Genomic DNA, 26,590 nt, shown 5'->3' on the forward strand with positions numbered 1-26,590 from the left:
ATGTGTGTGTGCGCGAGAGTGAGGGAGCCTGTATGAGGGTGTGTGTATGTGATTTAGAGAGAGGGAGCATGCGTGTGAGAGAGGGAGGGACAGAGGGAGCTTGTGTGAGGGGCAGTGCTGAGAACGGGGGTCAAACTCTGGGACTGGCAAGAGTGGAAGGGGTTGAGCCTAGAGGTGGAGAGGAGAGATACTGGCAGATGGAGGAGTTGGGGCCTGAGAGGGCAAAGTGGCCAGGGGAGTAGGGAGAGCGAGTGGGACACTCTTACAGTGAATTTCTAGGGAAATTCTGCTCAAAATATTTAAAATTCTGCATCTTTAAGTAATAACTTTTTTCTGTATTAATTTAAAATGTAATTACTTAAAGACTCATGTAAATTGTGTTATTTTGACCACTAAAGTTTGCAGAATTGTAAGTTTTTGTGCACAGAATTTTACATTTTTTTGTGCAGAATTCCCCCAGGAGTAGTATATCATGCTCCTTCCCTGGCTCCAGATTTTCGGGAAAGGTTGATCCAGTCCTGGGTTTACTTCACTGCATACAGGAGCTTGTAGTTTTGCTTTTCTTAAAGCTGTATAGGTAAGTCAGAACTACAAGACCCTCCATGCAAGGATTAAAACTAAGATTGGATCCACCTGTCATGAAAATCTGGAGCCAATTGACGACCTTATTTCAAAACATCCCTAAAAACCCACCTTTCTTAAGATACTTTTAGATTCTAAGCCCTAGTTTTCCATGATCATAGCATTAATGATTTTAGCCATTAAGTAATACATTCATGTCCCCAGACCTCTTGTTTGTTCTGTATGGGTCTCTTGATTAGATTATAAACTCCCTGAAGCAGTAACAGTCTCTTATTTGTATCTATACAGTGCTGCCTATGTCTAGTAGTGCTATAGAAATAATAAGCAGTAGTTATAACAGAAATATGTGGAGAATTAGTCCTTGGGTCTGATACTTAGGACCTTGTGCCTGGATGCGCTGGACTGGACCTAGGCCAGACTCTGAGGGCCCATCTTGGCCTCCGAGCCTGGGTGTATGGCGGATCAGCCTCTAGGTCTGATGCTGGGAAGGAGAACCTGACATCCGAGCCTTCTCTTTTGAATTTCCCTCCTCACTGCTCGGGGCGCGCGCGCGTAGATCGTCGCTACCCGGGAGTTGATCAGGGCGCGCGCCTGCGCACTGCGCTTCAGGGGCGCCGCCGCCACCGCCACCACCAGCACTACCACTAGCAATAGCAGCAATACCAACAATCGGCACGGCAGATAAGGGAGGACCTGACCGAGCCGAGGGAGTACCCGCTACCCACAGCGCCTACCTGGGGCAGGGAAGGACCGAGGCCCCGGTACCCCGAGGCTCAACGAGCTTGCTCCTGTGTTTCGGGGTTGTCATGTAGGCCGCGACGCGGCGGTTACCAGGAGCAGACAAACCTCGCTCTCCTGGCCGGAGGGGAAGAGCGAAGGGCAGCCCGCCCTCCCCTAGAATATTATTTATTATTATTTTATTCATTTATTTCCTTACAGCCTGTTGTCCCGCATCGCCGCCCGCAGAGCGCTGAAAGGTGGGTGGAACAGGCACTGACATCTCTCCACTCCTCCCTCCCCTCCTGCCTTTTATTGTTATTGCATCTCCCAAAGCTTCCGGAGCAGGATATGGCAACCTGACATTCATGTATTATTCCTGTAAGCATTTCTGTACTTCTTTATACTGTAAGATACTGTATTTTTGTTTTGTTCTTTTAAAACAAATATATATATTTTTGAGGGGGGCGGCGGGATAGGAAGAGAAAGAAACAGACACGTTGCCCGGGCCTGGATCGTTTCAGTATAAACGAGCCAATTTATAACCCCCATTGGGCCACAAGGAGCAGCTGTCTGACGGAATTGCATGTACAGATTTTGCAGTTTCTTTCTCTTATTTTCCGGACTTATATTTGCTTACCTCCATGTTAAGGAAAGGACCAGATGGTCAGCTCCTCATATATTTTTGTGTTTGCAGTTTGCTTTACTAAGAGTTTAAAACGCGTGTGTTTGGAGGTGTGGTACAGTTGTTTCTAGGCTGCTTGTGAAGTCTTTGAATGCGTAGCTTTGGAAGGGAATGTTCTTTTTAATTACATTTAGGTATAGATGGAGGATGCTTTACTGTATGTTCGAGATAATTTATGGCTGCAGGAATAAAATCGTTAAAGTTTAGGCCTGTTCCCTGAAGAAAGGTGTAACAGACTATTGTAATGGGAGTTATGATATTTAGATACTTTTTATATTATTTTACAGGTGATGGATGTTGATGTTGGTGCTTCTGGAGATAGCATCAGAAGAAAAATGGAGCCCCTGACAGACAGTGCCCTAGAGATTGTCCCTTTGGAGCTCTATGATTCATTCAGGGCTAAAATTGCTGCAAACTTACAATGGATATGTGCTAAAGCATATGGAATAGGTGAGACTGGTTTTCATCATATTTGTATTGCATTTTTTGTAACTGTATAAAAAACAGAAGCTATTCACATTTCCTGTTGATTCCAGCAATGATTTAAATCAATTATTTTGCTATCTGACTGCAGCCACATCTTAATTTCACTAGTCATATATTAAATCTCACGTGTTGGTGATTTGCTCCTGTTATGACTGTGGATGAGTTCTTACTTTCATACCTGTACTGTAATAGGTAGCATGTGGCCATCCTAAGTTATTTGTTACCTGGTCATAATGGCAGTGATGATCACAGCTTGATGAGATGTGGCAAGTTGTCTTGGCATTTTGAATCAGTAGCTGATGACCATTAGCAGTGCACAACTGTTTGATTTTCTTTGAGTTATTTTCTTTCTTCTGATGGAAGCCAATCTGTTCAGCTTTCTGGTATACTCTCTGAGTGCCTGCTTTGCCGCTCCATGGCAGAAACAGTTTGCAGACCTGGATAGTATCTGAAAACTAAATAACATTTACAGAAAAGTTTTTATTAGTCAGTATTTAGCAATTTTGGCATTAGCATTATGTTTTCTATTAGAATCTTTTCTTGCTATTAAAGAAGTGGCTTTTAGCCCATATCTCTTCAAAGCAGCAGTTTCAGTATGGCTACTAGCAAGTTGACTTGGAGAAGAGGAAGTGGTGACTTATTCCCTCTATCATTTAGATATTTGATTTATATTCTGTTTTTCAAAGCAGATTACATTTTAATTACTGTAATTATTTTTCTGTCCCTAGAGGGCTTTCAGTCTAATTTGTACCTGAGGCAAAGAAGGGTGAAGTGACTTGCTCATTGTCACAAAGAATGGCAGTGGGATTTGAATCCTGGTTTCCCTAGTTCACAGCCTGCTGCTTTAACCACCAAGCTACTCCTCCACTCCGTTTTCCTGGCTCTTCTCTTTCTTTGCCAAGGTTTGATCCATATGCCCATGGCTCCTAAGATGTCTGTGAATCCTGTATTGCTTGTATCTATTTACATGAGCGCCACTGCTAAGTTAGAATATTTTTGTTTCTTTGTTCCACAGTTGATTACTATAAGACATTCTCCATGTTTTTGGTTGTGGTCATTCGCATGTCATAGTTTAGTACAGTGTGTCACAACACACCAGCATGTCGCTATCCTTCACTGGTAGGATATCTCGCTGGCCCAGCTGCTCTTCCCTCCCCCTCTTCTGCCCCAGCTAGACAGGAAAAACGCTTCCTTTGCCCGGGCTTGAAAATGATGATAGTCTGGATGGAACACGGCAGCAGAAGTTAGTGGAAGCACTTGGGGCAGGCAGCATGGCTCTCCTCCTTCCTACCCCCATGGTCTGGGAGAGGGGGTACCGCGCGGATATGGATAAAAGGAGAGACCATTCTGTGGTCAGAAATATGAATAGCACTGGCCCAAGTCCTGAAAGTCAGCAGGAGGAGGAATGTGGACCCGGAGCAAGAAGCAGATCAGTGGCGGCCCCCCACAATGATGGGGCACTTCCTCTTTTTTGCGGCTGTGGAGGAGGTGGCTGCTGCTGACACTGCCACCTGGCTTCTGGGTATATGGGGGGAAAGTGAGTGAATGAGTGAGCGTGTGTGATTGAGGCAGTGTGTGAGTGAGAGGAGAAAGTTTACAAGCAAAAGCTCCCCACTCCTCTCAAGTAGGGAGAGCAAAGGATTTTTTTTTTAATCATTATTTGTTTTAATTATTGGCTCTTTGTCTGCTATTTTGAAATATTGGATTGGTGTCTGAAAATTTTTTGTTTTAATTATTGGATGTTCTATTCATCAGCTGTTTTGCAATATTTGTTCTTTTTATTAGTATAGTTTTGCTATTATCTATTTTATATTTCTTGAATTTTTTTTTTTATGAGGACTGGTAATGTTTCAGTTTTTCCACTGTTACCTTACATACAGAGTCTGGCCTATTGTGGTTTCCAGTTCAGTTTTTATCTGCCCGTTTCTATTTCTTTATGGTCTCTTTATTCTGTGTTAGGTGAGGCCTGTCTGGTATCTGCTTATATGACAGGTATGAGGTGTGCTGCTAGCATGTAAGTTGCTCGGTTTGTTCTGTTTACCTAATAAGGAAGGACATTGGTGTTTTAGGGCCTGGTGTAATATTTGCTGTGTTGCCTTTTCATTGGTAGGGTGTTACTGTTTTATTTATTTTATTTATTTATTTTATATACCGACATTCGATCGAGATATCACATCGGTTTCCAGTTTGAGTGCTGGCAGTTCAGTTCTGGTATGGTTGGTTTGCTATATTGTAAATGTATTTTGTTTGTTCATGGCTTTTCTAAGGGACAACCCCAAACTCAACATGTTACAATCTTCCTAATATCAAAAATGATGTAATTTCTCTTCAGAGAGAGTACTCTTATCTTGCCTTTGTGTCATTCTTAATAAAAAGTAATACTTAGGTGGTTTTTAGTTAGCTGTGAATTGTAATGAGCAGTGTGTCCAATGTGAGCATTGCCCGTCAGATGTGTCATGATGAGAAAAAAGTTGAGAACCACTGGTTTAATAGATGAGTTCCTTGTTTGGAAATGTTGAGGTTCTTGCAGCAGCACATCTACTTGAGATCACCAATTTTGTTTCTGTTCGCCCTTCACATTCTCCTGCAGAAGCAACTTTAGATATTCTTCTCTAATTAGAAATATAAGCCAGAATTATCAGTGCAGCCAGTTGGTCTGGTGTTTTGGAAGTCTTATGTACATTCTGCCACTCCTTGAGCTCAGATATATAATCTCCAAACATTTCAATTCTGTTTTCTGGATGAATTACTTTATGGAGTAGAGGTTAAAACTTCTAATACTGCCTGGTGAATGCTATTATCCCTCTTACAATTAGTCATTTTTAAAAATACTTTATTGAGTTTAAACAATATGCAGAACACAGAAAAATTGGGAAACAAAACAAACAACAAAAAAAGCAAATGAAAAGTGTCCTTATTTTTTAGCCCACAAAACGAAAGGGAAGAGAAGAAATTTAGTAGGAGAGCATAAGAAATAGAAACCGCCATAAAGTGGAGATTCTTGCAATTAAAAAAAACCCCAAAAATCTTCAGACTGGCCCTACCTGAGAGCTGGCAAAATTGTAAGCAACTTTTTAGAATTAAAAAAATTCTCACCTGCTCAGGGTCAAAGAAAACATAACAATCTGGATTATACTTAACTACCCATTTGCAGGGATGTGCTAATACAAAGGAAACCACTAAAGCATTAACCTCCTGCCTAAGAGGAACTGTTTTTTCCCCTTGAGTTCTTTTTGCCAAATCAGGATAAAGTCTGATAACCTAAGAAACAGGTATTCATAATCACTAAAATATAATCTCATAACAGTACTTAAATCCTGTTCTGACACAATTTGTAAACCAGTGCAATTTATGGAATAGGAGTTTAGAAGCCTTTTAAAAAAAAAATAAATAAGATATCAACAAATCTCAGAATTAGAGTTTTCCAGAAGTTATCAAATTTAAGCATATCTGTAGCAGATTGAGCAAACTGATTTGTTGAAGGAAGAAAATACACTGTATTAATCCACTAAGTACATTTTAAGTCACATGTGGCAGTTTACCAGTTACTTTAGGAAAATTTAACAAATGTTCAAATGTCTTGCATGATTTTCCAAAAATACTAATCTTCTGGAAAGAGTGCCTCGCTCTTCTATCATACTAGCATTAGCGACTTGAATAGTTTTTACTTCACGTTCCAAAATTTTGAATTTTATTATGTTCCTGGAGTTCCCCCTCATGTTTCAAAATGAAAGATTCAATTTTCTCAGGACACTGAGTGGACTTACTAGTACAACTGGAAAGAAAATTCCCAAAGAAATCCAGCGCCGCCACTGCTGGCTTCGCTGGCATAGAAATGGTCACTCGACAGAAGGCAAATTCTGAACAGGCTAAGAAATCCCTCATCAGCCACATTGGTATTGCCATCAACCGAAGAGAAACAAGATTGCGACTGAATTAAAGGCATTTCTCCGAGTCTTAGAACAGCCAATGGAGAAGAGCTCTGCCCAGAATATCCCTGGCGCAGTCGCTGCAATGACGCTGGACTTGCTGGAAAACTGCATCTTTTACTCTGCGACGGGTGAAGATCAAGGGGACTGAGAGAAGTTTCATACCCCCAGTGATTCCAACGCTCCTTCACTGGTGACTGCAACGGGGACATCCATGTCCTCCACTGCAGCAATCCAGCACCCAAAGGTTAAAAAAAAAAAGGTGAGGGGCCTTGGAGGGAATGACCCATACCTTTCCCTTTCTCTTAGAAGGCATATACAGGTAGAAATGTGAAACAAAGAAACCAGGATAGTCCAATAGCAGTTCCGTGACTACTTCACGCCACTATTTTGACTCCTCGATTAGTCATTTCAGTGAAAGTCTCCTGAGTGGTGAAGAATTTTAATGTTTGATTATATCCCTCTGCTGAGATTTTGTGCTTGGGTTATGACAGGGGTCCCCAAACATTTTGCAAGAAAAGGTCCACATATAACACTTCAAATCACTGAAAGAGGGTGGGGGTGGAGTTATCCTTAGAAATTTTTGAGCAGGGGTGGAGAGAGAGAAGGGAAAGAGCTCCTTGGAATTGTTTGCTGAGAAGGGTTGAGGGCGGGGGTGACTGTGACTGTCCCTTTCAGTGATTTGAAATGCTGAGGAAGGGGGAAAACAAGTGCAGGGTTCTTGGTGTTGCAGAGATGTGGCAGATAGTGTCAGTAATAATATTTTTAGATTTCTCCAAAGTTGGCAACTTTGCCAACTGTCTCCCTCCGTTCCCCAGTATCTGCCCGTCTAAGGGGGTAGCTGGATGGGGTGTGTGTGTGTGTGTGTGTGGTATACATGCTCTCATTCACACACCCTTCATATACTATAGCTCCCTCTCTTCTTCTTTCCCCTTTCTTATCCCTTCCCCCTCCCCCCCCCACCTTTCACAACACTCTCTTGAAACATTTATTTATTTAAAAATGTTTATATACTGCTTTTACAATGTACGTCGGTCAAAACATACATAATTAAAATGGTACAAAAATGTAAAAAACATGAAACTTTTAAGCAGCAAAATAATAACATAAAAGTATACAGTCATAGTGTCATGTAGTTCGAGAATAGTCGATACGGATATGGGTTAGTCTAAACGCTGAGGGTATGGGGAAAGTGATTTGAAAGCGACTGAAAATAAAAATGTTTTGAAGTTGGGGGTTTTTTGTGTGTTTTTTTTAATTCCTTATGTGAAGATATCTGCCTTAGGTCCTCAGGAATGGTATACCAAACTGAAGGGCCAGCGACTGAAAAGGCACGCTTTCTGGTACTATCAAGCCTGGTTAGAAAACAGACGGAACTTGTTTTTTGGGTAGAGATTGTAGGTTTTTGGGTAGAGATTGTAGGTTTTTGGGTAGAGATTGTAGGTTCCTGCTAGGTTGATAGATGCAGAGTTGAGTGCATAACCATGTAGAAGAATCGTTATATGTCGGGGCCGAGTCGCGGCATGCGGGGAGGGCCCCCCCTTTAACATGGCGCTTGCCGAGGGGAGGGCCCCCCCCCCCGACTGTCTTCTTTCCCCCGTTCCCGATGGCGCTTACCTGCAGGGACCGGGGGCCGCGCGGCGGCGCGGGGGCGGCATGGGACGGGCGGACGAGCGCGGCGCGGCAAGGCCGCCGCATCGGCGGGCCTGGGGACTGGGGAGGAGCGTGATGACGTGCACGGCGAGGCTGCCGCGTCATCACGCTGGTGACGTCAGCCTCGCGGATATCGCGAGGCTGAGGCCCCCTTTAAGCGGCAGCGAACGCTGAGCCCGGTCTTTTTACCGGGACAGCGCTCGCAATCTTCCCCCCCACCCACCCAGACTAGCAGGAGGGAAGGGACCAAAGGGGAGGGTCGGGAAGCATAGGGAGCAGTAGGCGCAAGGTAGAGGTTAAAAATGTGGTATATGTTTGACATTAGTCGCAGCAGTGGCGGGGGTACCCGAGCCGGAAGGTGGAGGGGGACTTCGAGGACAGGTCGGGGCGGACCGGAAGTCCTCGGGAAAGAAAAGGGGCGTGTGTTGGGCGTGGGCAGCCCGGAGGAATGGCCCCCTGGCTATGGCACGGCGGGGGGCCAAAGATGGTGGCGGACTGGCTTAACACGGCGGACGCCTGTTTGGAAGCCCGGATTACGGATCGGTGAACACTGATGGCTCGGGTGCCGGAAATTATAATATGTTAATTGTGTTAATGAAATTAATAAATGCTGCGGCCTTGTTTTCACCAAAACGGAGTTTGTGTAATATATTGGTTGTCCGGTAAAACGGACGGGGGAGGCGGGGGGACAGACACGGAAGTGCAAGCTGCCCATGTTAATCAAGCTGTGAATAATGGAGAGAATTTTGTATTGTATTCTATATTGAATTGGGAGCCAATGTAAAGAGTATAAGAGTGGGGTGATATGTTCTTTTCGAGAGGTATTGGTCAGAATGCGGGCTGCAGAGCATTATTGTGTAGATCAAGTAGGAGCGCATTACAATAGTCGAGTCCAGTAAAAACTAGTGACTGTAATACTGTGCGAAAATCATCAGGAAAAAATAAAGGACGAAGATGTTTTAACATATGAAGTTTGAAGAAGGAGTTTTTCACCGTTGTGGAGATGTGATGAGATATCGATAGGCTGGAATCAGGAATTACTCTGAGGTTGCCTGTTTTGGACACACTAGGAATTGATATACCATCTAAGTTGAGATGTGTTGGCGGACTGCAGGCAGACTGAGGAATCGTGGAAAGGTGGAGAATTTCAGATTTTGATGTGTTAAGTTTGAGATGGTTATGAGAAAGCCAGGTATTAATGGTTTTAATATATAAACAGACAGTAAAAAGTGTCATGGACCACGATGAGGAGTAAGGTATTCAAAAACTAGATGTCGTCTGCGTAGATCTTAAATTGAATACCTAGACCTTTGAGCAAGTGACATAGCAGTATCAGATAAATGTTGAAAAGAGTGGCAGAAAGAGAGGATTCCTGGGGTACACCCGAAGAGATTGTATACCAGTCAGAACCGTGAGGCCCAACATGGCTGATTCATGGTCTGAACAAAACAACCCTAATCTAGGGAGATACACTCAAACTTGGTATTTGGGTTATAATGAGGATATCTGTATTCTGTGCCTCCAAAGCCTGCATCTTTAGAGTACGATGTCTTTGCCCCTTCCCCTTTAGCTCCAAAGAGAGGATTTGGTTGGGATCCCCAGGAACCACCATCCTTATCTGGCTTTCCCTGCCAGCTGTACAGAACCCATAATTTGGTACTGTACTTGCTTTCCTATCCATGGTATGCGTCACGCTTCATAGCATCTGAAAACATCTTATGGCTGTGCTGCATCCTCTCTCCCTGTCTTTAGCCCTAAGTGGCTTTGCCTGCACAAGCAGCACTAATGCCAGCAGTGCACCACACAGCCAGTTGGTTGTGACTTTGCACAAGCATGCTCTGCTCACACGGCTCTGATGTGCTGCCACTTGCACTTCTGATTTCAAGTATCAGAGCTGGCAGTAGTGGCAGAATGCACTCCTCCTGCTGTCTTCAAGCTCCTTTCTTCTGTGCTGCAGGCCAGATCAAGCTCCATCTGCCACTGCAGAGTCTGTATTCAAAAGCATTTAGCTGGCTAACTCAGGGTATCCAGCTAAATGAAGATTTGGTCACTTATCTGGCTAAATTCTAGCCGGATAATAAGTTAGCCAGCTAGAATTTGGCTGGATACGTTAGGGTCATTCTGGAGGTATAACTGGGAGGAGATAAGTTATCCGATATTCAGAATTAGCTAAATAATTTTAACTGGCTAACTCTGGTTGGCCCGTAGACCTGTTCTAAAACTAGCTGGACAAACTTATCTGGCTAGCTTTAAGATAGCCGGATATATTCAGTGACATGGCCACACCACTGGATATGTAAGCTACTAGCCAAGCTGAATAGCAGCTGAATATAGACCTTATAAAATTCAGCCAAGGTCTGCATCTGGCTCTCTAGTCATAATTTGAGGATTCCCTGCACATCATGTGTATGTGCAAAAAATATAACTTTCCTATTACATAGTTTGTTTAAACTGCTTTCAAAACAAAATAGTGGAAATTGGATATTTAATTCTGGTTACCATATCTATTAATTTGGACACATTAACATCCAAGATATGCTTGTTGAAAACAATGCTATACAAGATATCCAAAAAATCAGACATATAAGCTAAGTAATAAACCAGATTCCCCTCCCCATATAATAATCCGTCAGCTCACAATTAGGGAGAAAATCAAGCTACAATTCAGAGAAAATCAAATAAGTGAAGAAACCATCACAACCTCATGAGCTTCCTAAACTATCTTACTGAGATCAGTCTTCTGGGGAGGAAACCACCATCGAACATGGAGAGATCAGAGGCAGAGTCTGAGCACCTCTACCACTTATAAATTTAGCAAGATATGAAGGATCATAAAAGGTATACTTAACATTTTTGAATTTCACTACATATTTACATGGTCTCATCAAAAGAAATATTTTCCTCTTATTTTGAGTTGCCTTAGTCACATTGGGAAACATTTTAAGTTGGGGGGGGAAAAAAAAGATATCCTTATTATGAAAAAAGTCTGAAAAGATAGTCCCTATCAGAGTTCAATACCAAATTCACTTTGAGTAGACTCCATCAACTGATATTTTTCCAAATAGTTAAATTCAAAACATCTAAAGAAATTGGAGATGGCAAATTTTAGTTTCTTGACTTTTTCTTTTCTTGTTAAAAGGTCTTAAATACTAAGCTCATGAAATAGAAGGTAAAGCATTATTAGGTATTTCGAGAACCTCACCATATAGTCACAATATGACTTTTTAATTTATTTTAAGAGCTCTAAAATGGGAGACATTTGGTCCCTTGATTATTCTAAAAATGTATAAACTATTTCTTATGTGGATATAGGCAACTCTGTTCTTGGAGTACCACAAACAGTTCTGGTTTTCAGGATATCTGCAATGAATATGCATGAGAGAGATTTGCATTCACTGTCTTTATTGTACACAAATTTATCTCATGCATATGTGGAAATCCTGTAAACCTGACTGGCTGGGGTTCTCCAAGGATGGATTTGGGGACCGGTGGCCTAGTGTTAATGCAGTGGGCTGGGACCTTGAAAGACTAGGGTTCAAATTCAGCTACACCCACGGACATGTCTTGCGATCTTTGGCAAGTTATATTATCTCCTGTTGCCTCAAATACCCGTTTAGGTTGTAAGTTCTTTGGGTGAGGGACTGATTACTATTGTATAGCATTGCATAGGTCCAGTAGTGTAAAATAATTACCCAAAATAGAATAACTGTAATTTTTTTAAGTGATGAAATGAGGCAACACCACAAATATATAATCTGCTGGGTCATTTTGAAATAAAGATCCATCAAATGATACAAGCCTGGGATCTGAAACGGCATAGTTTCAATTTATGTAAACTTTACTTTTTATGTTCTAAAATATTATAAACAATTTTACCAAAAGTTTTTTTTGGTTTTTTTTGTTTCAATTTTATCTCATTCAGGCAATACAAATATACTACTCTGTTGCGGTAAGGTAAAAAGTGTCGCCATCTAAAATTAAATTTTGGGAGCTGCAAATGAACTGCCCACTATTAACTTTTGATTGTTCCCCCTAAACCTCCAGCTTTTCAAGTGAAAATTCACACTGAAAGATGACCCCATTTAGCTGGTCTGATTTCTGATAGTGAAATATCTAGATACCATTTAGGGAAGAGTGCACTCAGACCAAAAAATACATTGATTATTAAGAGTGATGTTTGTTTATTATTTATTTATTTAAATCTTTTCTATACCATCGTTAAGAAGGATCCGTCACAACGGTTTACAATAGGGCACATAAAATAAGGATGCTGAGATATATTAATTTACACAAGTGCCATAATGATTCGGTACATTGTTTTCTCAATGATATAATTGGTTTGTGATACAATACTGTTCAGGAAATATCAGTTTAAAAACAAATCTAACTTTATAAGTGACAACTTCTCTTCTGGTGAAGAACGAGAAGGTAGAGTAAGAACAGATAGAAATATAGCTACACACCTTAATTGTTCATACCTCTCACTTCACCTGCCTCACTGTTTCCCCTTCTCTGTTTGGTAGGCTTGCTTGAATAGCCAAGTTTTTAAGCCTTTTCTGAAGGTTTTGTTGTCTTTTTGCAACCTTAACTCAAGTGGCATGGTGTTCCACAGTGTGGGTCCTGCCAAGGATAGTGCTCTCTCTCTCTCACTTGAGTTAGTCTTGCTGTCTTAATTGATGGGATCGTAAGGAGTGCTTTATTCGCTGATCTTAGGTTTCTGTTTGGTACGTGTACGCGGAGAACTGTGTTAAGCCATTCCTCTTTTTCGTTATGTATTAATTTATGTAAGATGCAAAGTGTTTTGTATTGTATTCTCTGCTCAACAGGTAACCAGTGTAACTCAGCTAGGGTTTCGGTGATGTGGTCTCTTTTACTTTTCCGGTCAAAATTCTTGCAGCAGTGTTTTGTAAAATTTGTACTGGTCTGAGTGAGGTGTATGGTAAGCCTAGTAGTAGCGCATTACAGTAGTTGGTGCTTGCAAAAATCAATGCTTGTAGGGCTGAACGAAAGTTCCTTGACGTTAGAAGTGGTTTGAGTCTTCTGAGTACCATAAGTTTAGCTTCTCTAACTTTTAAGGATATATGCTGTTTTAAGTTTAATTTGGTGTCAATTATAACTCCTAGGTTCCGTACTTTCTCCGCTAGTTCAATCTTTTGGTTGTTTTTGAGTGTGATAGTTTTGAATGATCTCTGTCTTTTTGCATTCTAGATGTAGGAATTCTGTTTTCTCTATGTTAATTACTAACTCCATTTGGTTTAGTAATTGTTTTATGATGTCAAGGTACATATTAGCGATATTTAATGTTTTTTCAATAGTTTCATCTATGGGAAGTATTGGCTGTATATCATCAGCGTATATATAGTGTGTTATGCCCAGCCCGGCTAGTAGGTGGCATAGAGGTAACAGGTATATGTTAAAGAGAGTAGCAGATAGAGCTGACCCCTGTGGTACTCCTGTTTGTAATTGTGTTTTTTCTGACATTACGTCTTTGATTTGAACTTGGAAGTATCTGTGACAAAATACAGTGATTTACAAAAGAATATACGTTTGTAAAAGATTTTCATAAGCATCACTGGATAGCTTTTATTGATCACCTCCAAAATAGTTCTGTTTAGGATGGAGTTGCCAACTGCTTGGTTTTGGACCGGACAGCCAAGTTTTCAGATATGCTGTACAGAGTCCGGTCAGAAGTACTAACGACACTGAAAATCTGTGTTTTTGCAAGAGGCTTCTCTTTCCCACAGCTTCCTGGTTATAGGGAAAGACAGAGACTCTGTTCATGCCCGCTTGCCTCCTTTCCTGTGTTGTGATTGGATAGGATGGGGAGAGGAGGTGGGGCACAGCCTCCAGTTCCCAGTGGCTCCACAGATCTCTGCAGCAATGCCCTCTGGGTCCCCCCTCTCCCTCACTGAGTGCTGGGCCTGCAGTGAGCCAGCTGAGGAATACAGGAACAGAGGAAGGGAAGTTAGAGAAAGAGATGGTCAGAATCACAGGGTGGGGAAAGGGGAGAGACGGGGACGCAGAGAAAAGGGGAGGGAAAGGAAGATAGACACATGGGGGAGCAAAGAGAGGAAAGAGACAGGGGGTATGAAAGGAAGGAAGCTCATAGGGAAGGGGAGAGACACAACGGGAGCATGACGGAAGGAGGGAGACAGGGAAGGAAGAGGCAGGCACAAAGGAGACGAGGACACGAGGAAAGGAGATGGAGAAAGGCACTAGGGAGGAGAGGGAGACAGGAAGGAAGGAGAGAAAAACAAGCATAGGGAGGGAGGAGACTAGAGACAGGAGGGCAACACGAGAGGAGTGCACAGAGGAGGGAGGGCATATTACTGGGGGAATTCTGTGTACAAAAACTTAAATTTTTGCTAACTTTATATAGAAACATAGAAACATAGAAATGACGGCAGAAGAAGACCAAACGGCCCATCCAGTCTGCCCAGCAAGCTTCACATTTTTTTTCTCATACTTATCTGTTTCTCTTAGCTCTTTGGTTCTATTTCCCTTCAAAATACATTTTACGTGACAGTCTTTTTTTTTTTTTTTGTTTTGAAAGTATATTTATTAGCGTTTTAAATGTTACAAACTGAACATTTATAGAACAATTAACTGTATAAAACATGAACACATGAAAAGAAAAATATCCCCTCCCATTACCCCTCCCTCCCTTCCCCTCTGTTCATTGTCCTCTATTTTTGAAGAAAAGCAGGAGTATCCATACATGTGTGTTAATAGAATCTCAGAACGCGATCTCCTCTTCACGGGCAACCATCTCGTTGTATTGCTTGATCGTGCTGTCCACTTTCAGTTCTGGGGGGTCTCATCTCGTTGCCATGGGTCAGTGTAGTTCCCCACCTTTTGGAGCCAGATAATCTGTAAAAGCTGCCCAAATTAACGGTATCTGTACAGATTTCTTTGGTGTGTCTGGCGTGAGAATGGCGTGCTCCATGGAGCAAAGACGCACCATTTTCTTGAACCAATAATCGTAACTGGGGACTTCTGTAGCTAGCCAGTTGGCTAGAATGACCTGTTTGCTGATCAAGCCAGCTTTTAATACAAATAGGAGTTCTGGGGATGGTAATGGAGAATATAATGAGTCAGCCATCCCAAATAACCAGAGATTAGGGTCTGGTAGTAAAGGCTTTTTTATAATTGCTGAGCAGATTTGCCTTTCTTGTTTCCAAAATTTGGAGACCATCCCCCAGTCCAGAAACAATGGAAATCGGTGCTATCAAGACCGGCACATTTTGGGCATTCGGGTGTTTGTACAAATTTCATTTGATGGGCACGGCTGGGTGTAATATGACTCATCCAAAGAAATCTGTATTGCGTTTCTTGTAAAAGTATATTTCTGGTATAGCTCGCAAATCCCTGAAACATTTCTCAAATTCTGTATATGTTAGGGAAAAAAGAGGCCACCCCTGCCATCTAGTGTATAACTGATTATAAAGGTTGGGTGCTCGTATACCCCATCATTTCCTTGTAGAAAAAGGTCTGGGTTTTTTCCCCACTTGTACCACCTCCCTTAATTTTTGAACTACTGGTGTTTCTGCCAGATACCGCTTCTCCGAGTTTATGAAATGGGTGACTTGAAGGTATGCATAGTAATCCCCCACTGGGAGGGAATATCTCTGTTGTAGTGTTTGGAAAGATAGTATAGCCCCTGTCAACATATCATACATGTCAGAGATGTGAATAAGTCCCACGCTATTCCAGCGCTGGAAATTTCCTCCTAACTTCCCCGGGGGAAAAAGATCGTGCCCAGTGATAGTAAGGAGCGACGTAAGAGGATTTGGAATTTTCCCTATTTTACAGAGTAACTGCCAGGCTTTTCTACACGTATGCAGCAGATCCTGCATTTTGATATGCTGAGGGATCATCTGAGAGGGAATCTGTAATAGCGGGTTTAATGAAAAAACTCCATACCATTGTAGTAGGTGTTCATAGGGAAAAAATGAAGATGTTGCAAAAAGCCAATCTCTGACATGTCGAAGGGCACAGGCTAAATTATAGTACATCCCTAGCCGCTGGACTCATAAGTGTAGGCATAGCTATTTGAGCTCTTTTCCCTTGCCATAGGAAAGAGTTAAAGCTTGTTGAAGTTGGCAGTAATCTTTTTTTGAAATCCAAAGGGGGGCCATTTGTAGAATGTATAGCCACTTGGGCACCAGGATCATTTAAAATATCTGTATGTGACCTACTAGCGACAGTGGGAAAAGATGTCCACCTTTTTAGAGTGTTCAGCGTAGTCGCCATAAGGGGTTGTATATTCACCGCATAAAAGTTGGTCATCTGGTGTGGGATATATAGACCCAGATACTTTAGAGGGTCAGTCACCCAGCGTAGGGGGAAGGCTGTTTGCCAAGTGGTGCGCAATGTTCCCGTGACATCAAGAGCCTCAGATTTTGCATAGTTAATCTTAAGACCTGCGAATTGTCTGTAAAGGTCCAAATGTTCTAATACCGCTGGAAGAGATAACAGGTGTTGTGTAAGATATACTAATAAATCGTCTGCAAAGGCGGCTATTTAAAAAATGTAATTGGGTCCACCGAAGCCCTTCACCATTCTACATCCATCTATTTTTCTCAATATTGGGTCGAGAGTCAGTATATAGAGCAAAGGGGACATGGGGCACCCCTGTCGGATTCCCCTCTGTATGACTACCTCATTTGATAAGCAGCTATTTACCAGTATTTGTGATGTGGGGTTTGTGTATAGTAAGGAGATATATTGTAGGAATTCACCCCGAATACCAAATCTTTGTTGGACAGAAAAGAGGTTCGACCAAGCCACTTGGTCAAAGGCTTACTCTGAATCGAAGCCAATGACTAGGGCGGGAATTTTCTGGGTTTGGCAGATTGTTATGGCAATGAGTAATTTTATAATAGTCGTGTTTGGTTTACAGCCTTTGACAAAACCCGTTTGATGGTGTGAAATCAGAGTAGGAAGAAGAATCTTTAGTCTCTCAGCTAGAACTTTGGCTAGTATTTTTAAATCGCAATTTAATAACGATATAGGCCGATACGATGATGGGCATGTTAAATCTTTCCCTGATTTGGGGAGGACTATGATGTGAGCCCTATTAAAGGAGGGAGGGAAACTCTCTAGTGTGAGTCCCTCCCTAAAGTAATGTGTCAAGGGTTCACCAATACGATAGTATTTTGTAAAAATCGTAAGAAAAACCATCTGGTCCGGGAGATTTGCCCGACTGGGCCGCTGAGATAGTCTGTGAAATTTCAAAGGTTTGAAGCGGTCGGTTCAGAAAAGCCAGCTGGGAAGCTGAAAATGTGGGAATTGCTATATCTTGGAAAAACTCATCTTCTGTTCCTCCCCCTCCCTTGGTGTCTGATGGGTACAAAGTACTGTAAAATTGTCTAAAGATTTCGCTGATCTCAGTTTTCCTTTGATGTATTCCCTCCTGATGGGACTTTTAGATTGGCAATAAAAGATTTCGGTCTCTGGGTTTAAGCGGCTGGGTTTATTTCCAAATTTAAAGAAAGATTGTTGGCCCTTCCAGAGATAAGATTGTGCTCTAGTGTCAAGCAGGGTATTCAGACGCCCCAGTACACTGTAAAATTCAGTTCTGTGGGCGTTTGTATTGTTTTGAATCATTTCTCTTTTCGCTTTTTTGAGTAGGATTTCTAATTCCAGGATTGAATTGTTAATCTGTTTGTTACGTGTGTGTACATATGAGATTATATCTCCTCTAAGGACCGCTTTCGCGGCTTCCCAAAACAGATGGGGAGTTGTAACATGTTGTTGGTTGTTCGTTGCAAAGTCTTTCCATCTTTCCTTGAGAAACGCCTTAAATCTTTGAGAAAAGATGGAAAACGCCATATGCGAGTGTGACATGTGGCAGTCTTTAAGTAATTACATTTTAAATTAATACAGAAAAAAGTTATTACTTCAAAATATTTAAAATTCTGCATTTTTAGCAGAATTTCCCTAAAAATTCAAGGTAAGAATGGCCCTTCCACTTGCTCTCCCTACTCCCCTGGCTGCCTTGCCCTCTCAGGTCCCATCTCCTCCACCTACCAGTATCTCTCCCCTCCACCTCTAGGCTCAACCCCTTCCACTCTATCGCCAGTCCCAGAGTTTGACCCCATTCTCTGTACTGCCCCTCACACATGCTCCCTTTCTCTAGTACACATACACAAACCCTCATACAGGCTCCCTATCTCTTGCATAGACACTCACACAAGCTCCCTTTCTCTTTCACACATACATCCTCACACAGGCTACCTATGTCTCTCTCTCTCTCTCTCTCATGCACCCCTTCACACAGGTTCTGTCTCACACTCACATACCCAATCCCTTCACACAGGCTAGCACCCTCACATACCCACGAGCTCCCAGTCTCTCTCACACACATACACACACTCCTTCACAATCTCTTCATATAGACTCCCTCTATCTGGCACCCATATTCAAGCATCCCCCCCGCTCTCACCACTCATGCTCTCTTACACCCTCCTGCTCACCCCCCCTTTTCCTCTCGCTCTTTCTCTCTCTCTCACATCCCCCTCCCTCACACACCTCCCCCTCCCATCCCCTCTTCTCTCACACACACACACTCTCTCTCTCACTGGGGCCTTCATCTTTGCACTCTCCGTTTGCGGCATGCTGGAGTTTCCCTTGCCATTTTCTGCGCAGGGGAGGAATTCTGCGCAAATTCTGCACTCCGCAGTAGCGCAGAATTCCCCCAGGGCTAGCATATGGAGAGACAGGTGGCACAAGGGAGACCCAGCTGAAAGACTGGGAAAGTTCTAAGGAAAGGTAGAACAAACCACCTATGTCTGAGACAGGAGGCTGTGTGTTTGGGAGTGTGTATGAGAGGAGGCTGTGGGTTTTGTGTGTATCTGACAGAGGAGGCTGTATGTATGAGAGAGGAGGTTGTGCGTTTGGGAGTGTGTGTGTGTGTGTGTATATATAGGAGAGGCAGCTATGTTTTTATGGGGAAGTATGAGGTGGGTGTGTATAAGAAAGGCTTTAGTTGTGATAGAGAGCAAAACTGCACAAGAGAGGCTGATGTGTTTGAGAATAGTTGAAATAACATTTTAAAACAAAGTATACTGAATGGGGTGTTTGAAAGCCAAGTAATGAGTGGATCGACAACTGACAGTAGTCTGTAACCTCCCCCTATCTCCCCTCCCAAAGCATAAAGTTTAGTGGGGTGTCCAGTTATGGTCCATGGAAATATTGGCCATCCTAGTTTAAGATCCAAGGGTATTGTGAAGAGAGCTGTTGTATTTCTCATTAAGAATTTTATCAGGTTTCGTGGCTATTTGTATTTTAAGAATAAAGAGAAGTGAGGAGGAAGATCTACATCTTGTATCTTGCACTTTGCAAAGTACATTTTCCTGAATGATCTTTCAGATATCCACCAGCTGCAATCAGGAATAACTTATTACAGTTTCTAAAATGCATCAGGCCAGGGCAGTGCCAGTTTATCAAGTTTTGCAAGTACATTTATAACTCCTTTGCAAAAAGTTCTGTTGAAGGAAAATCCATGCTTGGGTGCTGAAATACAGGTTGCCCTTTCTTCTAAACAAAAATACAATAACTCGCCAAAGCAGGCAGAAACTACCTTAACCTATCCATTTTGAAGAAAAATAAATAGATATCTGAATCTTTAAACATAATTTATCTGAGCTTATCATTAAGAAAAAAAATGGCATGAGACAGTTTTCATGCCCAAATATGAATAATAAAAATGATCTGCTCCACTGAATATCTTAGATGTATCTTACTAGCAAAAAGTGCCTAGTGTTTTGTGAAAGAACCATTCAGTACCTCTTCTTTTTTTTTTTTGACTTCCCACATATCCATTTTTTGTCTTGGTATCTAATTGAGGCCTATTGAAAAGCTAATAACATTCATGGTTTTCCACCATTACAAATTCCTTTAATAGATGGCCATGATGGTATCTATAAATTGTTTTTAAAATACATAGCGGCAACGAATAATGTGGTATAGTTTTTTTAAATCTGTTTTTCTTGTTTTCTTCTGGTTTTCTCTCCTTACTGCCCTCAAGGCCAAAAGGGGACGAGATCTTCAGAAGAGGAAGAACATTTGTCACTCACACTGAACAGCCGAAATTGCAGTTGAAATGTTGTTTAATGAAAAATGAGCATTTTTACTTGTGGCTATATAAATATTTTCCTTGATTTCTTTATTGATAAGAGCAGATGATGTCCCCATGTTGCAAGCTTAGCATGTAGTCTTTATAGTTATGAGTTTATTTTTCGAACTTTGATTTTCCATGCTTCATTTGTAGGGCAGTTTGCAATTTCCTCTTCATCTAGTCAGACCAGCCCAGATGAATGGGTTATGCTTGCCGACCAGCAGATGGAGACAGATACCAACAGGTTTGCATCCGTGCTGACCTCTGCCTACCAATATTCTCTGTCTCCAGAAGATGGTAGGCAAGCATCCCATACTGTGGTCTACAGGCTGGTTTGTCTGAGTGAACAGGAAAGTAAGATTAGTGAGCAGCTCCTGAAGTGAAAGACTAGTTTTCCCTCCCTCAGTTGAGTATAGCCCTGGATCAGATTGATTACTAATATGCAGCTCCTGAAGTGAAGGACTAGGCTCCCTCCATGAGTAGATCAGAGCCTGGACAGGGATGGGGGGTTACGAGTGGGCTAGTGCTTGGTCTCCCCCTTTTCTCCCCAACCCCTCCTCTCCTTCTGCTGCCCTCCTTTGGCAAAAAAAATAAAAAGGTTTATTTGCCTGAATGCTTAGTTTCTTAACGTACAGACAGGTGAATCCAAAACGAGTATGTTATGCACATCTACCAGCAGATAGAGATGGAGCAAAGCTGACATCACAGTATATATACCTCTGCAGTGACATCAGCCAGCCAGTATTCTCCGTCTCCAGCAGATGCTGGGCGTGTATCTCGTACTGGGGGATTGCTTTAAGTTTTAGAAGGGGAAAAGAAGGAAATTTAATTTGCCCTGCTTTCCTGTGGTGATACCATATGGTCCCTCTCTGTCGAGAATTCCTGAGGTGATATCCTTGGATCCCTCCCTAAGATGAGTGCCTTGGTCCGGTAGCTGTTTTTCTGCCGGTGTGGACTTAGCTATTAAAAAAACCCCAAAAAAACCAAAAAACAGCTGAAAGGCAGCAGGTGCAGGAAGCCGTTGCAGCAATGAAGATATATGCCCTCTTTCCCAGCAGCTGGAGTCCAAGTCTGTTCTCAGCCAGGATGGGCTGAGCTCAGGTAAAGAATAAAAAAAAATTTATAATCAGAATGAGGTTTTGTAGGGGTACCGCTCTCCTTTGGTCTCTGTGCTTGGTGTGCCGATCTGCCATTCGTTCCTGCCTCTTTGGGAGTTTGGGGGACATGGGCAGCCTGTTGGGTTGAGCGGCCTTTTGGCTAGGCCCTACTCTCAGGCTTTTTCCTTGTTCATCACGTGGTAGGCCATGGTGATGTTTCATGTGGTTTTTTTTTTTCCTGCGCATTAGGCTTCCCTGTTCAGTTCCATCAGATTGTGCAAGTGCATCCAATTGTACGCCTATTTGGCGCCTTGTTGGACGCTTGGTTAGGCGCCTGGTTGTATGTCCAGTTGGTTAGGGGTGACCATCTGTGCGCCCATTCACACATGGGCGCACAGATGTGTGTGCAAGCGGTGCGACCTTTTGGGAGCCCAGTTTTGGGCACCCATCGAGGTACAGTGTTGCGCACCTACATTTTGGGCATCTAAATTTTGGATGCCTATTTTTTTGCAGTATGGTTACAGCTGGACGCACGCTCCTCAAACTCTTATTTTAGTGTACTTATAGACTGATGCTGCCTAAAGCTAAGAATCCTAAGCGCTTACCCTCTGTGCTGCTTGTCATATTCGGGCATCTCAGCCTGGTGTTCCCTCTAACTTGTGTCAGCATTGCTTGGAGGCTCGGGGGAATTGCCTTTGTCTGATTTTACTAAGCTTGGTTCTTCTCAGCCTGATGTGGAACTGGGAAAAGAGCTGCTACAAGTGTCACCTAACTTTGGATCTCCCTTAACCAGTTCACCAGCAGGGGATGGTAGTTCAGTGGGCTCAGGACAGGTGCCCCCTAGTTTTGGCATGTACCTCTCTGCCTTTTCTTGGGTAGAATTTTTTCAAGTCTTCAGGTGCAGTCCTCTACCCCAACCACTGTTTCCAGTTCTGGGCTGCAGGCAGTGAAACCCTGCATGTCCGGTGCTGCGGGTAAGTGTTGGAGTATGCCTAGATCGACTGCCAGTCTTCCCGATAGGGACCCAAATGGCTTGGATGATGAAACTGATCCTTATTCCCTGGATGATGGGGAAATTCCTCTTGGATTGGAGCCATATAGAATCATGTTGTTGTTCTTTCATAAAGATGAGTTACCGGTTTTGATTTCCCAAACATTGTAGATGCTGGGAGTACCTGGGGCTGAATCCATGTCTGAGCCAAAGAAATCCCATTTTGATTTCTTTGCATAAAGCCTCATGTTTCTTTCCTTTTATGGAGGCTATTCAAGAATTAATTGATCTTGAGTGGGGTGCCCTGGAAGTTTATTTAAAAGGGGGAAGGCCTGTACCACCTGGATCCAGGTGCGTGAGAGCAATTATGTTTTCCGCAGGTGGATATGCTTGTGTGTGCTCTCATCAAGCAGACGACTATTCCCATAGAAGGGGGAATGGACTTAAAGGATTCTCAGGATAGGAGAATTGAGGCTATCTTTAAGCAGGCCTTTGAAGCAATGGCAATAAATTTGCAGATAGCTTCCTGTTGTTCCCTGGTTGCTCGCTCTTGTTTACTGCTCTCTCAGGAGATCGATGAATCTAGTGTAAATTCCAGGGTAGTGATGGAACCAGCAGCCGCCATTTTGGCAGTTGCAGGCTGTGATTTGGTCTGCACTTTGGCCAGAGGGGGTGGCTTTGGTAATAGAGACTAGGTGTCAGCTATGGCTGAGAAATTGGTCAGCCGATACAACCTTGAAGTCTAACCAAAGTTGCCTTTTAAAGGCTCAGTCTTATTGGGGAGTGAGCTGGAGAAGATGGCCAATAATTGGGATGAGTCGCCGGTTCCTCGATTGCCAGAGGATAAGCAATAGGCGCCGTATTCCTTCAGCACGAGAGTTTATACTACGGGGTTCAGACATTTTTTATCCTACAGAGGAGCGGCTTTTCAGAGGACTCAACCTTTAAGGAGTGGAGGAGTACCCTAGTGGTTAGAGCAGTGGGCTATGAACCAGGAAACCAGGGTTCGAGTCCCACTGTCGCGTCTTGTGACCTTGGGCAAGTCACTTTACCCTCCATTGCCTCAGGTACGAACTTAGATTGTAAGCCCTCTGAGGATAGGGAAATACCTACAGTACCTGAATGTAAACCGATGTAATATGTCAGATTGAATGTCGGTATATTAAAAAAAAAAAAAAAAAGTAGATCTCAGTCCTTTTGTTCCAGGCAGCCCAGACTGGGCACAGACTCAGATAGTGGAGCACCTCGAGCTTCCCAATGAAGGTGTTCCGACCCTCCTCTGGGATCAAGAGATAGTTCGCCTATCTTTTTTATCGGAGGTGGGTCAAGATCACGACAGACCAGTGGGTTCTGGAGGTGATACAGGATGGCTATGCGCTGGAGTTTTGCAGTGTTCCTCAGGACATGTTCATTGTGTCTCCCTGTAACTCTCCACAGAAGAGACACACAGTGGAGTGTATGTTGTTAAGACCCCTCAGCCTGCCGGCTGTGGTTCCTGTGCCCATGTCTCAAGAAAATATGGGCCGTTATCCCATTTATTTCATTGTGCCTAAGAAGGAGGGATTCTTTCATCCCATTCTGGATCTCAAAGGAGTCGACCATCATTTGCATGTCACTCTTTTTCACATGGAAACCTTGCACTCTGTGATAATGGCAGTATAGTCGGGGGAGTTCCTGATGTTTCTGGATCTGTCCGAGACGTACCTGCATATTCCCATCCAACTAGAGCATCAAATATTTCTGCGTTTTGGTTTTGGGATGTTGTCTGTTTCGAGCACTACCTTTTTTTTTTGGCTACCGGGCCCAGAAATTTTTCCAACATTATGGTGGTGGTGGTGGCGGCAGATTTGAGAAAAGATGGGATCCTGATACATCTGTATTTGGACAACTGGTTGATTCTGACCAAGAATCTGGAATAGAGCCTCTGGGTCTCATGCAAGGTGATCTCCTTGTTGCAGGAGTTAGATTGGGTCGTGAACCTGGCCAAGAGCAATCTTCAGCCAGCAAAGTTGCTAGAGTATCTCAGTGTTAAGTTCGACACAAAACAGGGCAGGGTGTTCCTGCCGGAGGGTTGTATTCAGTAGCTAACAGCACAAGTGTGGCTATTGATGAACACAATTCGTCCGACAGTGTGGCCCTATCTTCAGGTGCTTGGATTGATGGCGGCAATCCTGGAGGTGGTGCTGAGGATGAGAGTGCATATGCGTTCTCTTCAGTGCACTCTACTGTCTCATTGGAGCCCACAGACTCAAGACTATTCAATTCGGCTCCACCTTTCGATGGAGATCTGCTCTCCAACTATAGTGGTGGTTAAAAGCGGGCCCTCTAAGGAAAGGGGTTTCCTAAGATCACCAGACTGGCTAGTATTCATGACAGATTCGAGCCTCCAGGGTTGGGGAGCTCACTGTCAGGACCTGACAGCACAAGGGCGCTGGAGTACAGAAGAGTCTCTCTGGAACATCAATTGGCTGGAAGCCCATGCGGTCTGGTTAGCATGCTTGTTTGGCGACAGATTTCAGGGTCGAGTGGTTCAGATAATGTCAGCCAATGCAACAACAGTAGTGTACATCAATCGGCAGGGAAGAACCAAGGGCCAGCAAGTGTTGCAGGAAATAGCCCAACCTATGGAATGGGTAGAAGTACATCTTAAGAAGATCTCGGCCTCACACATTGCAGGAAAAAACAATGTAAGAGCTAATTTTTCTCAGTAGACAGTCTGGATCTAGAATGGGAATTGTCAAACGAGGCCTTTCAGTTAATAGTGGATCACTGGGGCCTTCCATTTCTTGACATGCTGGCGACTTCTTGCAATGTGAAGGTTCCTTGATTCCTCAGTTGCAGGAGAGATCCAAAGTCCTTGGGCATTGGTACTCTCATGCAGGAGTGACCAGAGAGTAAGTTGCTATATGCTTTTCCCCCATGACCCATGTTGGGCAGAATAATTCATAGGATTGAGAGTCACAGGGGGATGATGCTTCTGGTGGCACCAGATTGGCCCAGAAGAACGTGGTATGTGGATCCGTGAAGGCTCCTGGTGGACTCTCCCCTCCAGTTTCTGGCACACAGGGATCTGCTACGGCAGGGGCCTGTTCTTCACGAAGATCCAAATCAATTTTGATTTGGGGCCCAATTGCTGAAGTGTGGATATTCTGCTGCAGTGATTGCTACCTTGTTACAAGCAAGAAAGTTCATCACTTCCTTAGCTTATGTGTGGGTTTGGCAAGTGTTTTGAGGCTTGATGTTAAGATTGAGGGGGGTTCTTCCTCGTTCAGTTAGGATCCCACTCATTTTGGAATTTTTGCAGGATAGATTGAGAAAAGTGTTGATCCTTTAATTTCTTGAAGGTACAGCTGGCAGCTCTGACCTGTTTACAAGATCAGGTGAATAGTGGGCCCTTGTCGGCTCATACAGATGTGGCCCATTTTTTGAAAGGAGTGAAGCATCTTCATCCTCCCTTGCGATTACTAGTGCGCTTGTGGAGTCTTACTGTGGTGTTTTGGATTTTTTTAGCAGGCCCTAACTTTTGACTAATGCATATCCTTTCCGTGAGGTTGCTGACCTTAAAAACGGTGTTTCTTGTAGCAATTTGTTCATCTCATCGAGTATCTAAATGTACCAGCCTTGTCTTGCCAGGAGCTGTTTCAACGAGTGACTGCAGGGGCGGTAATTGGCATTACGGAGACCTGGTAGAAGGAGGATAACCAATGGGACAGTGCCTTATCAGGGTACAAATTATATTTCAATGATAGGGAGGATCATCTTGGTGGGGGTGTGGCACTTTATGTCCGGGAGGGTATAGAGTCCAACGGGATAAAGAACATACAAGAGAGAAAATGCTCAGTATAATCTATATTGGTAGAAATCCCATGTGTGTTGGTTTAGAGTATAATGATAGGAGTATACCACCATCCACTTGGACAAAATGGTCAGACAGATGCTGAAATGCTGAGAGAAATCAGGGAAGCTAACCAATTTGGCAGTGCAATAATAATGGGAGATTTCAGTTACCCCAATATTGACTGGGTAAATGTAACATCAGGACATGCTAGAGACATAAAGTTCCTGGATGTAATAAACGACTGCTTCATGGAACAGTTTTGTTCAGGAACCAATGAGAGAGGGGAGCTATTTTAGATCTAATTCTTAGTGGAACACAGGATTTGGTGAGAGAGGTAACAGTGGTGGGGCCACTTGGCATTAGTGATCATAACATGATCAAATTTAAACTAATAACTGGAAGAGGGACAATAAGTAAATCTACAGCTCTAACACTAAACTTTCAAAAGGGAAACTTTGATAAAATGTTGAAAATAGTTAGAAAAAAACTGA

General features: G+C 43.0%; 1 protein-coding gene across 1 annotated transcript in view; it reads left to right on the forward strand.

The window, feature by feature from the left end:
- The first annotated feature begins 1,080 nt into the window (after positions 1–1,080).
- CAMSAP1 (calmodulin regulated spectrin associated protein 1) overlaps positions 1,081–26,590 on the forward strand; it is a 239,507-nt gene continuing 213,997 nt past the window's right edge. The window contains 2 exon segments of the mRNA XM_029612075.1: positions 1,081–1,680; positions 2,272–2,434. Of these exon segments, the coding sequence (XP_029467935.1) occupies positions 2,275–2,434 (160 nt within the window). The 5' untranslated portion in view covers positions 1,081–1,680; positions 2,272–2,274.

The sequence above is a fragment of the Rhinatrema bivittatum genome, chromosome 8 (assembly GCF_901001135.1).
Source record: "Rhinatrema bivittatum chromosome 8, aRhiBiv1.1, whole genome shotgun sequence".
Lineage (NCBI taxonomy): Eukaryota > Metazoa > Chordata > Amphibia > Gymnophiona > Rhinatrematidae > Rhinatrema > Rhinatrema bivittatum.